The sequence below is a fragment of the Chiloscyllium punctatum genome, chromosome 25 (genome assembly GCF_047496795.1).
Source record: "Chiloscyllium punctatum isolate Juve2018m chromosome 25, sChiPun1.3, whole genome shotgun sequence".
Classification (NCBI taxonomy): domain Eukaryota; kingdom Metazoa; phylum Chordata; class Chondrichthyes; order Orectolobiformes; family Hemiscylliidae; genus Chiloscyllium; species Chiloscyllium punctatum.
The window spans coordinates 69,021,251-69,034,232 of NC_092763.1; the positions used below are offsets into that span (position 1 = coordinate 69,021,251).

Consider the following 12,982-nt stretch of genomic DNA (forward strand, 5'->3'; position numbering starts at 1 on the left):
GAACTTTGACTCTGTGCAAATCCTCAATGAGAAAGATAACATAATAATCTTTAATTTAAAAAAATACTGGCCTTGAATATACATTCTTCCACCAGAAAGTTGGAAGGTGAGAGGCATTTAAAACCCAGTGACTGGCCTATTCGCCCGTCCTGTCGCAACACAATTTTATCAATGGTGGAGTCAAGAGGTCTGCCTACTGATGAGCCAAAGTGGGTAATTAATGCTAACAGCACGAACAAACTGGTGTTGGAATAGGCTGATGCCACATTTGACTATGGGGATTGATGGCAGGCCCATCACGCCTCTGGATCCATCAGAGCACTACCCTCCAAAAGATTCAACACAACTGGAACTTAGTCAGAAATATCTAAGATTCAGTCCATTGTCTGAGATGAATGCTGTATTTGTTAGGATATGGCATATTCACTGACCTTGACCATTTGTAAAGGGCATTGAATTTCTTACATCTCAAATCCAAGTGCTCAAGGCTTGATTCCTGGCATTGTCCTCCAGGGCTGAGGACGTCATCAATAGCACACTTGATAAGCTGATCACACCACAAATAAGGGCTGCACAGGCAGAAAAGTATTAGGTGACCACCGGGAGAGTTCACCTAGAAAAGCTTTTTTATGCCATTACATAGACAGTCATACTAGTGATGAGGTAGTGCTATGCCTAAGCCAGTCAAGTGGTCGAAGTTTGAGCAGACAAGAATTTTGGGGATAATGACCATAACTCTCTAACTTTCAAAGTCATTCCGGAAATGGATAAAGGTATTGCAGAAAATATGTGTCTGAATTGGGGCATTACTGATTTCAATATCCTTACACAAGATGTGACAGTAGTATTAGCTGCCGCTACTTTGTTTAAACATAGAACCCCTATAGTGTGGAAACAGGCCATTTGGTCCTACAAGTCCACACTGACCCTCTGAAGAGTAACCCACCCAGACCCATTCCCCTACATTTGCTCCTGACTAACACACCTAACCCATACATCCCTGAACACCATGGGCAATTTACCTAACCTGCACATCTTTGGATAGTGGAAGGAAATCAGAGCATCCAGAGGAGATCCACGCAGAGATAGGGAGAATGTGCAAACTCCACACAGGCAGTCGCTCAAGGTTGGAATCGAATCCTGGTCCCTGACGCTCTGAGGAAGCAGTGCTAACCACTGAGCTACTGTGCCACCAAGCTTATTTGCAGCTAAGTCTACACTTGGAAAGTGGAAATCTTTTAAAAGTAGTACAGTGAGAATTCAGGGCAAGAATGTTCCTCTAAAAACGAAGGACAAAGGCAACAGGTCCAAAGAACCCTGAATATCAAGGGATATTGAGAGTTGTGTAAAATAAAAGAAGGGAATAAATGTCAGGTACAGTGCACTTTGCACTGGGGAAGGCCCTTCAAAAGTATAGAAAGTGTAAGAGATTGCTTATAAAGGACATTAGGAGGGCAGAGAGGGGCCATGAGATATCTTTGGCAGATAGGATCAAGAAAAACCTCAAACTTTTTTATAGGTATATTAAGAGTAAGAAACTTATCAGAGAAAAGGCAGGATCTGTTAGAGACTAAAGGGACAACCTGGGTGTGTTGTCAGTGAACATGGGTGAGGTCTTAACTGAATACTTGTCACATGTATTCACAGGGGAGAAAGACATTGTAGCCAGGATTTTCACTTGGGGTGGTGAGGTTCTAGAACATGTTAAGATTAATAAGGAGGAGATAGTAGACATCTTAATGGGCATAAATCCCCAGGTCCTGATGAAATATATCCCAGCCTCCTATTAGAGGCAAGAGAAAAGATTGCTAGGGCCCTGGAAGAGTTAGTTAGTACTTTGCTGGACACAGGTGAAGTGCTAGCTGACCGGCGAATAGCTGAAGTTGTTCCTTTGTTCAGGAAGGGCAACAGGGATAGGCTGAGTAACTACAGATCAGATAGTTTGATGTCAGTGGTAGGGAAATTATTGGAAATATTCTGTAAGACAGGATTGATTGGAAGGGCAGGAATTGATCAGGGATAGTCACCTTGGATTTGGCAGAGGGAGATCCTGTCTGTTTGAGTGTTTTTGAAAAGGCAACCACATATTTTGATATGGATAGTACAGTTGACATTATTTACGTGGACTTTTAGGAAGGTTTTTAACAAAGTTCCACATGGTTCAGAAAGAGAGAGCACGTGGGATCAAGGAAAATTGGAAAACTGGATCAAAAACTGGCTTACAAATAGGAGGCAAAGAGTTGGAGGCCTGTGACCAGCAGGGTAGCACATTGATGCTGGGATCCTTGCTGTTTGTAATTATATTAATGACTTGAATGTGAATGTCTAAGGTAAGGTATTATTAGCAAGTTTTCAGATGACACAAAGGTTGATGGCATTGTCGCTATTGAGGAGGATGGTCTTATGCTGCAGTTTGATATTGATCAACTAGTATATTGAGCAGGGTATTAGCAGAGGGCGGCATTACTGCCTCAGTCCAGTGACTGTGGATTTTGCAAATTCTGCCCGTGCCTGCGTGGGTTTCCACCAGGTGCTCTGCTTCTTCCTCAGTCCAAAGATGTGCAAGTGAGGTTGATTGGCCATGGTAAATTGCCATAGTGATCAGGGATGTTTAGGTTAGTTGCATTAGCCAGGGGAAATGCACGGTTACAGGGATAGGGAAGGGGGATGGGTCTGGTTGGGATGCTGTTCAGAAGGTCAGTATGGACTTGTTGGGCCTAATGGCCTGTGTCTGCACTGTAGGGGTTCAGTGATTCTATACAGAGGGAGTTTAATCCTAATAAAAGCATGAGGTGATGCTTTTTAGGAGCTGTAATAAGGGAAGGGTATAAAGAGTGAATGGTATGTCCTTAGGGAGTACTGAAGAACAAAAGGACCCTGATGTGCATGTCCATAGATCCCTTAAGGTTGCAACACAGACAGGTGAAGAAAGCTTGCCATCATTAGTTTTGAAATAAAATATAGGCTAAGGAAGTGTTATTACAAATGTGTAAAACATTAGTTAGGCAACAAGTGAATACTTTGTGCAGTTTTGTCGCCACACTGTCAAAAAAATCTGTTTGCACTGGAGAGTGTGCAGTGGAGATTCACCAGGATATTGTCTGGGAGGAAAGGTTTCAGTTATCAGGAAAGACTCAAATCATCATTTTGTTTTCCTTGGTGCTGAGGAGACTGAGGGGGACTCTGATTTGGGTATACATATTTATGACCAGTATACATAGAATAGATTTTGAGAATCCCTCACCCATGGCAGCTATGTCTGCAACCGAGGAGCATAAGTTTAAGGTGAGGAGCAAGTGATTTGCAGAAGATATAAGAATGTTTTTATCTAGAGGGTATTAGACATATGAAACATTCTGCCCAAACATTTGGTAGTGGTAAATGTCTCGCAACAACTCTGTGGGAAGCTAGAGAAGTGATTGCTGGGCCTCTTGCTGAGGTATTTGTATCATCGATAGTCACAGGTGAGGTGCCGGAAGACTGGAGGTTGGTGAACGTGGTGCAACTGTTTACGAAGGGCGGTAAGGACAAGGCAGCGAACTATGAACCAGTGAGCCTGACGTTGGTGGTGGGCAAGTTGTTGGAGGGAATCCTGAGGAACAGGACGTAAATGTATTTGGAAAGGCAAGGACTGATTAGGCAAAGTCAACATGGCTTTGTGCGTGGGAAGTCATGTCTCACAAGCTTGATTGAGTTTTTTGAAGAAGTAACAAAGAAGATTGATGAGGGCAAAGCAGTAGATGTGATCTATATGGGTTTCAGTAAGGCATTCAACAAGGTTCGCCATGGGAGACTGATTAGCAAGATTAGATCTCATGGAATACAGGGAGATCTAGCCATTTGGATACAGAACTGTCTCAAAGGTAGAAGACAGAGGGCGGTGGTTTGTCATTTACATAAATGATTTGGATGCGAGCATAAGAGGTGCAGTTAGTAAGTTTGTAAATTACACCAAAATTGGAGGTGTAGTGGACAGCAAAGAACATTACCTCAGATTGCAGCAGAATCTTGACCATATGGGCCAATGGGCTGAGAAGTGGCAGATGGAGTTTAATCCAGATAAATGTGGGGTGCTGTATTTTGGGAAAGCAAATCTTAGCAGGACTTATACACTTAATGGTAATGTCCTTGGGAGTGTTGCTGAACAAAGAGACCTTGGAGTGCAAGTTCATAGCTCCTTGAAAGTGGAGTCGCAGGTAGATAGGATAGTGAAGAAGGCGTTTGGTATGTTTTTTTTTTATTGAGTACAGGAATTGGGAGGCCATGTTGGGGCTGTACAGGAAATTGGTTAGGCCACTGTTGGAATGTTGGGTGCAATTCTGGTCTCCTTCCCATCGGAAAGATGTTGTGACACTTGAAAGGGTTCAGAAGAGATTTACAAGGATGTTGCCAGGGTTGGAGGATTTGATCTATAGGAAGAGGTTGAACAGGCTGGGGCTGTTTTCCTTGGAGCGTCGGAGGTTGAGGGGTGATCTTATAGAGGTCTACAAAATCATGAGGGGCATGGATAGGATAAATAGGCAAAGTCTTTTCTCTGGGGTGGGGGAGTTCAGAACTGAGGGCATAGGTTTAGGGTGAGAGGGGAAAGATATAAAAGAGACCTAAGGGGCAACTTTTTCACGTAGGGGGTGGTAAGTGTATGGAATGAGCTGCCAGAGGATGTGATGGAGGCTGGTACAATTGCAACATTTAAAAGGCATTTGGATGGCTATATGAATAGGAAGGGTTTGGAGGGATATGGGCTGGGTGCTGGAAGGTGGGACTAAATTGGGTTGGGATATCTGATCAGCATGGATTGGTTGGACCAAAGGGTCTGTATCCGTGCTGTACATCTCTGTGACTCTGTTTAAAAAGCATCTGGGTGAATACTTAAAATACCAGGTCATAGTAGGCTAAGGCCAAGAGCAGTTAAATGGGATTCATGTAGTTTGGTGTTTGTTGCTTGGCATAGACATGGTAGGCCGACAGGCCTGTTTCTGTGTAGAATGACTCTATGACTATCTGTTCATACTATCCCCTTGCCCCGCTCGGGTGCTCCTTTACACATCTCCATGGTGGCTTCCAATGCAGCATCTCAAAATCTTGAAGTCCATACTCATTCACATTGTGATATTCTTCCTCAGGACAAATAATCTCCCACAGGAGTGTCAGCGCTGACAAGTGCACGTTCCTTTTCGGAGACATGGGCTAGCTTTGATTTTCATTAGTCACTCCTATTGACCCAGAGAAAGTGAGGGCTGCAAATGCTGGAGATCAGATTTGAGAATGTGGTGCTGGAAAAGCACAGCAGATCAGGCAGCATCCAAGGAACAAGAGAATCTACGTTTCGGCCATAAGGTTCCTGATTGAAGGGCTTATGCTCAAAACGTCAATTCTCCTGCTCCTTGGATGCTGCTTGACCTGCTGTGCTTTTCCAGCACCACACACTCAACTCCTATTAACCCCCTTGTTTATGCTGATGAGCAATATGGTTGCCCTTGCTGTCAATTGAAATCAGTTCAAGTAATAGGCAGCACAAAGTTTGTGTGCTGTCTGGCATCTCCTCCTTATAATCCATATCGAAGTCTCTGGGCTCTCAAATTAAGCTCTAGTTTGTTGGCAACAACAGAAGAATACAGTTCCTAATTGTCTTGCTCAGCACCCTTCAAGTTTTTCTGCTGTGTTTACTGGTGTTATGTTAATCAACAGATCCCATTATTTTATATTATATAACTCTTAATTGATTTAATTTTTCTAGGAAAACACAAGTTTCTGTGTGCTAGCAGAAATGATTGCACTATTGATAAAGTACGGAGAAAAAACTGTCCGTCATGTCGTTTGAGAAAGTGTTTTGCTGCTGGAATGACACTTGGAGGTAAGCAGTTTCCACTCTTGAATGACAAGGTTTAGATGGACAGATAACTGATAAAAGGATGCATATTCAATTACATTTTCCTGTAATTTATAAATAAAAGAATGCATCTGTGCATTTATGGTTCTTGTTGCTACATTGTATACTTAAATATTTGATAATTGGAGCAGATTCTCCCTGTTTATCATACTGGACCATTCAAGAAAAATAACATGTTATAAAAGCAAAGCAGTTGTAAAGCTTGAGTTGTCAGTTGAATTAATTACACGCTTCGACAAAATCAGATGCTGATTTTATAATGTATTATAACTAAGTATTATGATTAAACACCTTAAAGACATTTTTACAGTTTCATGTTTGGATGAACCAAAGAAAATTAAATCAGTTATTTTTAGTTATACTCTCATGCCTGTCTTCTTGATGAGTATTCAAATGCAATTGGTTTCATAATATTTTTTGTGGATGAGTTAGAAATCATTGTCTTTTAGCCTGGGAAGCTCAGAAAATGAAAACACCTGTTAAGTTCGCTTGAGCTGCAGAAACAGAGGTTCCTCTGAAAACAGTGGATGTGTGATATTAAGCATAGAGTAATACAGCATGGAAGCAGGCCCCTTGACCTGAACTGGTCCATGATGACTGTGGTACCCACTCAGCTAGTTCGAATTACCCACATTTGGTCCATATCCTTCTAAACCCTTCCCGTCCTTGTACTATCCAAATGTCTTTTTAAATGTTGCCATTATACCTGCCTCAACCACTTTCTCTGGCAGCCCATTCTATGTACGCACCACTCTCGGCCTGAATAAGTTGCCCATCAGGTCCTCCTTAAACCTTGCTCCTTTCACCTTAAACCTATGCCCTCTAGTTTTCAGTTCCCCATCTGTGGGAAAAACAATTTGAATTAATCTTACCTATACCCCTCATAATTTTATACTCCTCAATAAGGTCACCCCTCATTCTCCTCCATTCCAAGGAATAAAATTCAATCTGGCCAACCTCTCCTTTGAATTGCATTTGCCAATCCTCAGCCCACTTCCCCATGTGGTCAAGATCCCTCTGTAATTTTTGATAACTTTCCTTGCTGTCAGTGATACCTCCTAATTTTTTATTATCCGCAAACTTACTAATCATGCCTTGTACATTCACATCCAGTTTCTTTTATGTAAATAACAAATACTAATGGTCCCAGCACCGACCCCTGTGGGTCATCAAATAGGAAATTTTGTTCAGTGGAGTGTACAGTGTCACACAGCTGTTTTTTTTTCTGAAAGCTGTGCCTTTTCTCAAAGATACTATGTCCTTGATTTTTTTTTCAGGGCAGGCTCCAAAGTGGCTGGGTTTGGTACAGAGATGAAAGGCCTTTTTGTTATACCTCGGCCAAAGTTTTTATGTTTTTAGAAGTAACCTGTATAAGTCAAGTGAGCTTGACCAACTCTATAGCTGAGCAGTTCAGTCCAGAACTAGTTAGGGAGTTCAGCAGTGAGGTGTGTGGAAACAGGTTGCTGGACTCTCTCTCCTTCTGCCCTTCTAACTTCGACTTGTACTCTGTGTTTAAAGGGGTTTGTTTATTAGGACTGTTGTGTATTTTCAGATCAGCGTAATTGAGTCTAGTTTGGATAGACTGAGGTTTGTGGGAATTTTACATTTTGTTCTTTGAGTTTCATTTCGTAATTTTGTCTGTTTTAAAACCTGCTAGTCAACCTAGCTATCTTACTCTGGGTAATTTTCACTGTACACTTACCAAAACAAATTGCAAAGTTACGCTCTGGGCTGCCTGCTTAAGGATGTTTTGAGTGGTCTAGCTTAGTCCATAACAACAGGAACATTTTACTCATTGAATGTAATGTAGGTGATCAATACTTGTCAGACATCATATCCACTTTAATACAGGAATTATTGCAAGAAAATTTCAATTTTCTGGGGAATTCTCACTGAATCAGCTATTTTGGCTTTGCCATATGGTCCCAATGCACAATTCCAGTTCACCTGTAGAAATGCTTTCTGGGTCAGTGTTGCACAGAGCCTTAATGGCCCATGACCGTTGCAAACAAGAAGAGAAACCCATCATGATAGTGGAATATACGTGCTCCAACAGTATAACAGGAAAAATTGAAGGCCTCCATGGGTGGATATATGCTGATTTGCAAATTGTTATGATATCAGCTTATGGTAAGGTGAGGTGGAAATCAGCCATGATAGGTAATTAATGAGGTGAGTTTGGAAAGATAGGACAAGAAGGCCAGCTAGACTTTGCAGCAAACATCCCTTCAAAAACTTTATGCAACTCATTTATATAGATGTTTTGGATGTGAATATATGAGGTATGGTTAGTAAAATTTGCTGATGTTGCCAAAATAGGTGGTATAGTGGACAGTGAAGAAGGTTATCTCAGAGTATAACGGGACTTTGATCAGATGGGTCAACAGGCTGAGGCGTGGCAGATGGAGTTTAAAACTGAGATAAATGTAAGATGTTCCATTTTGGTAAGGCAAACCAGGACAGGACTTATACAGTTAATAGTGGGGCCATAGAGAGTATTGCTGAATAAAGAGGCCGAGGGGTGCAGGTGCACAGTTCCTTGAAAGTGGAGTCTCAGGTAGACAGGATGGTGATGAAGGCATTTGGCATGCTTGCTTTTATTATTCAGTGCATTGAGTCTGGGACTGGGATATCATATTGCAGCAAGACAGGATATTGGTGAGCACACTTTAAGAATACCGTATTCAAATCTGGTCTGCCAGCTATAGGAAGGATGCTGTTAAACTTGAAAGGGTTCATTTTTAAATGGTAAGCATTTTTTTCTTCTTTATTCATTCACGGGATGAGGGCATTGCTGGCCAGGCAGCATTTATTGTCTACCCCTAATTATCCAGAGGGCAGTTAAGAGTCAACCACATTGCTATGAGTCTTGATTCACATGTAGGTCAAACCAGGTAGGAAAACAGAGTGAATGAAATGGATTTTTCCCACAGTAGACAGAGGACAATGGATTTTTGGTCAATATTAATTAAATTCACATTCCACCATCTGCCATGGTGGGATTGGAACCTGGCGCCCCATAGCATTATCTAGGGAAACAATCCAGCAATAAAACACTGGGCCATTGCCTCCCATTGGTCTCTTTAGTCTCTCATTGGACAATTCCTGTTCATGGGATGCAAGCAATTTTATCTGCTTCAAAGTCAGCCTGTGTCATTAAGATGATGATTTTAGACAATACTGAATTTTATGTTGTGCAATGAAGCAGACTTGATAAGGGAGCTTAAGGTGAAGGAACCCTTAGGAAGCAGTGATCATAATATGATTGAATTTACTATGCAATGTGAGAGAGAGAAGATAGAAATGAAGTAACAATATTACAGCTGAATGAAGGCAACTACAGAGGCATGAGGGAGGAACTGGGTAGAATTGACTGGAAGAGGAGCCTAGCAGGAAAGACTGGAACAGCAGCAGCAGGAGTTTCAGGGAATAATTCAGGAGATACAGCAGAGATTCATCTCGAGGAAAATGAAGCATGGTACACGGAGGATGAGGAAAGTCAGGGATAGCACAAAAACAAAGGAGAAAGCATATCATATGGCAAAGGACAGTGGGAAACCAGAGGATTGGGAAGCTTACAAAGATCAACAAAGAGCAACAAAAAAGAAATCAGCCAGTAATATAAAGAAAGACTGTTAGAGTTTCTTTAGATATATGAAGGGCAAAAGGGAGGGAAAAGTAGACATTGGATCACTGGAAATTGACACTGGAGAGGCAGTGGTGGGGAACAAGGAAATGGCTGAGGAACTGAATAATTATTTTGCATCAGTCTGCACAGTGGAAGACATGAGTAATATTCGAAAAATTCAAGAGAGACGGGGGCAGAGCTGAGTACGGTGGTCACCACCAGGAGAAGATGTGAGAAAAACAGAAAGGCCTGAAGGTGGATGAATAACCTGGACCAGATTAACTATAACCCAAGGTTCTAAGGGACATAGCTAAAGAGATAGTGGAGGTGATCGTGATAATCTTTCAGGAATGGGAAGAGTCAGGGAGGGTCCCAAAGGACTGGAAAATTGATAACGTAACATCCCTGTTTAAAAAGGGAGTAAGGCAAAAGTCAGAAGATTACAGACCAATTAACAGAACCTCGGTTGTGGGTAAGACCCTGGAATCCATAGTGAAGGATGAGATTTCGGAATACTCGGAAGTGTATCGTAAAATAGGGCAATATGAGCATGGTTTCACCAAGGGGTGATCATGCCTGCCAACTCTGCTAGAATTCTTTGAGGAGGTAACAAGCAGGTTAGACGAAGGAGCCATAGAGGTATACAGAACGGAAACAGACCCTTCAGTCCAACTTGTCCATGCCAACCAGATATCCCAACCCAGTCTAGTCCCACCTGCCAGCACCCAGCCCATATCGCTCCAAACTCTTCCTATTAATATACCCATCGAGATGCATTTTAAACGTTGCAATTTTGCTGGCCTCTACCATTTCCGCTGGCAGACCATTCCACACACCCACCACCCTTTGCGTGAAAAAGTTGCCTGTTAGGTGTCCTATATATCTTTCCCCTCTCACCCTAAACCTACACTCTATAGTTCTGGACTCCCCCACCCCAGGGATAAGACCTTGTCTATTTACCCTATCCATGCCCCTCATGATTTTATAAACCTCTAGGGAAAACAGCCCTAGCCTATTCAACCTCTCCCTAAGCTCAAATCCTCCAACCCTGGCAACATCCTTGTACCCTTTCAAGTTTCACAACATCTCTCCGATAGGAAGGAGACCAGAATTGCACGCAATATTCCAACAGTGGCCTAACCAATGTCCTGTACAGCTGCAACATGACCTCCCAATTGCTGTACTCAATACTCTCGACAATAAAAGAAAGCATACCAAACGACTTGTTCACTATCCTATCTACCTTCCATGTCCTTTTCTACTTTCAAGGAGCTATGAATCTTCACTTCAAGTTCTCTTTGTTCAGCAACACTCCCTAGGATCTTACCATTAAGTGTCTAAGTCCTCCTAAGATTTGCTTTTCCAAAAGCAGCACCTCACATTATCTAAATTAAACTGCATCTGCACTCCTCAACCATCTGATCAAGATCCCGTTGTAATCCACGGTAGTCTTCTTCGCTGTCCACTGCACCTCCAAATTTGCTGTCATCTGCAAACTTGCTAACTATACCTCCTGCTCACATCCAAATCATTTATATAAATGATGAAAAGTAGTGGACCCAGCACCGATCCTTGTGGCACTCCACTGGTCACAGGCCTCCAGTCTCATGCCCACTACCACCACCCTCTGTCTTCTACCTTTGACCCAGTTCTGTATCCAAATAGCTAGTTTTCCCTGTATTCCATTAGATCTAACCTTGCTAACCTTGTTGAACACCTTACTGAAGTCCATATAGATCACATCTACTGCTCTGGCATCATCATTCCGCTTTGTTACTTCTTCAAAAAACTCATTCAAGATTGTGAGACATGATTTTCCATGCATTATTGATTATCCCTAATCAGTCCTTGCCTTTCCAAATACATATGTATCCTGTCCCTCAGGATTCCATCCAACTTGCCCACCACTGATGTCAGGCTCACCAGTCTATAGTTCCCTTGGCCTTACCATTCTTCTTAAACCATGTTAGCCAACCTTTAGTCTTCTAGCATCTCACCTGTGACTATTGATGATACAAATATCTCAGCAAGAGGCCCAGCAATCACTTTCCGAGCTTCCCACAGAGTTCTAGGGTCCTGGAGATTTATCCTCTTCCATGTGTTTCAAGGCATCCAGCACTTCCTCCTCTGTAATAATGGGCATTTTTCAAGATGTCACCATCTACTTCCCTACATTCTACATCTTCTATGTCCTTTTCCACAGTAAACACTGATGCAAAATAAGGAGAACCAATGGATGTTATCTATCTAGCCTTCAAGAAAGCCTTTGACGAGGTGCCTCAGAGGAGACTACTGAGTAAGATGTTAGAGGCAATGTGCCAGCATAGATAGAAGCTTGGCTGTATGGCAGCAAGCAGAGAGTATGGATAAAAGGGTCCTTCACAGGATGGCAACCAGTAATGTGGTATTTCTCAAGGCTCAGTTTTGGGACTACAACTTTTCACTTTAATCATTAACGATCCAGATGAAGGAACTGAGGGCATTCTGGTTAAGTTCGCAGATAGGTAAAGGGACTGGTAGCATTGAGGAAATGGGGAGGCTGCAGAAGGATTTGGACAGGTTAGGAGATTGGGCAAAGAAGTGGCAGATGGAATACAATGTGGCAAAGTGTGAGGTTCATGCACTTTCGTTGGAAGGAAAGAGGAATGGACTATTTTCGAAATGGGGAGAAAGTTCAGACCTCTGATGCGCAAAGAAACTTGGGACTTTTTGACCAGAGTTCTCTCAAGGTATATTTGAAGTTTGAATCAATAGTTGGGAAGGCACATCTGCAGTGATGGCATTTATTTTGAGAGGCTTTGAATATAAAAGCAGGAGTGTACTTTTGAGGCTTTACAAGGCTCTGGTCAGACCATCTTTGGAGTATTGTGTGCAGTTATGGGCCCACTATCTCAGGAAAGATAGTGTGTTCAGAGGAGTTTCATGAGACTGGTCCCAGGAATGAAAAATTTGACATGGGAGGACCGTTTGAGGACTCTGTGTTTATACTCGATAGCGGTTAGAAGGATAAGGGAGGATCTAACTGAAACATACAGAATGGCCTGGACAGAGTAGATGTTGGGAAGATGTTTCCATTGGTAAAAGAGACTAGGCCACGAAGGCATAGCCTTCGAGTAAAAGGAAGATCTTTTTGAATGGAGATAAGGAGAAACTTCTTCAGCTAGAGAGTGGTGAGTCTATGGAATTCATTGCCACTGAAGGCTGTGGAGGCCAGGTCTTTGAGTATATTTAAGACTGAGATAGATAGATAGTTTCTTGAGTATCAAGGGGATTGAGGATTATGGGAAAAAAGGGGGAGAATGGGGTTGAGAAACATATCAGCCAAGATTGGATGGCTGTGCAGAATAAATGGGCTGAATGGCTTAATTCCTGCTCTTATGTCTTGTGCTGAAACTCAAAGAGGGGTCATTGATTCTTCTGGCTATTATCACACTTGGGCTCCAATCTCTGCCACATGCTGTTCA

At 42.3% G+C, this 12,982-nt stretch overlaps 1 protein-coding gene across 1 annotated transcript in view; it reads left to right on the top strand.

Annotated features, from left to right (window-relative positions):
* The window catches only part of ar (androgen receptor), a 224,729-nt gene that overhangs the window by 113,180 nt on the left and 98,567 nt on the right, over positions 1 to 12,982 (top strand). Inside the window, exon 3 of the mRNA XM_072595478.1 lies at positions 5,738 to 5,854. Within this exon, the coding sequence (XP_072451579.1) occupies positions 5,738 to 5,854 (117 nt within the window). The remainder of the gene's footprint in view (positions 1 to 5,737; positions 5,855 to 12,982) is intronic.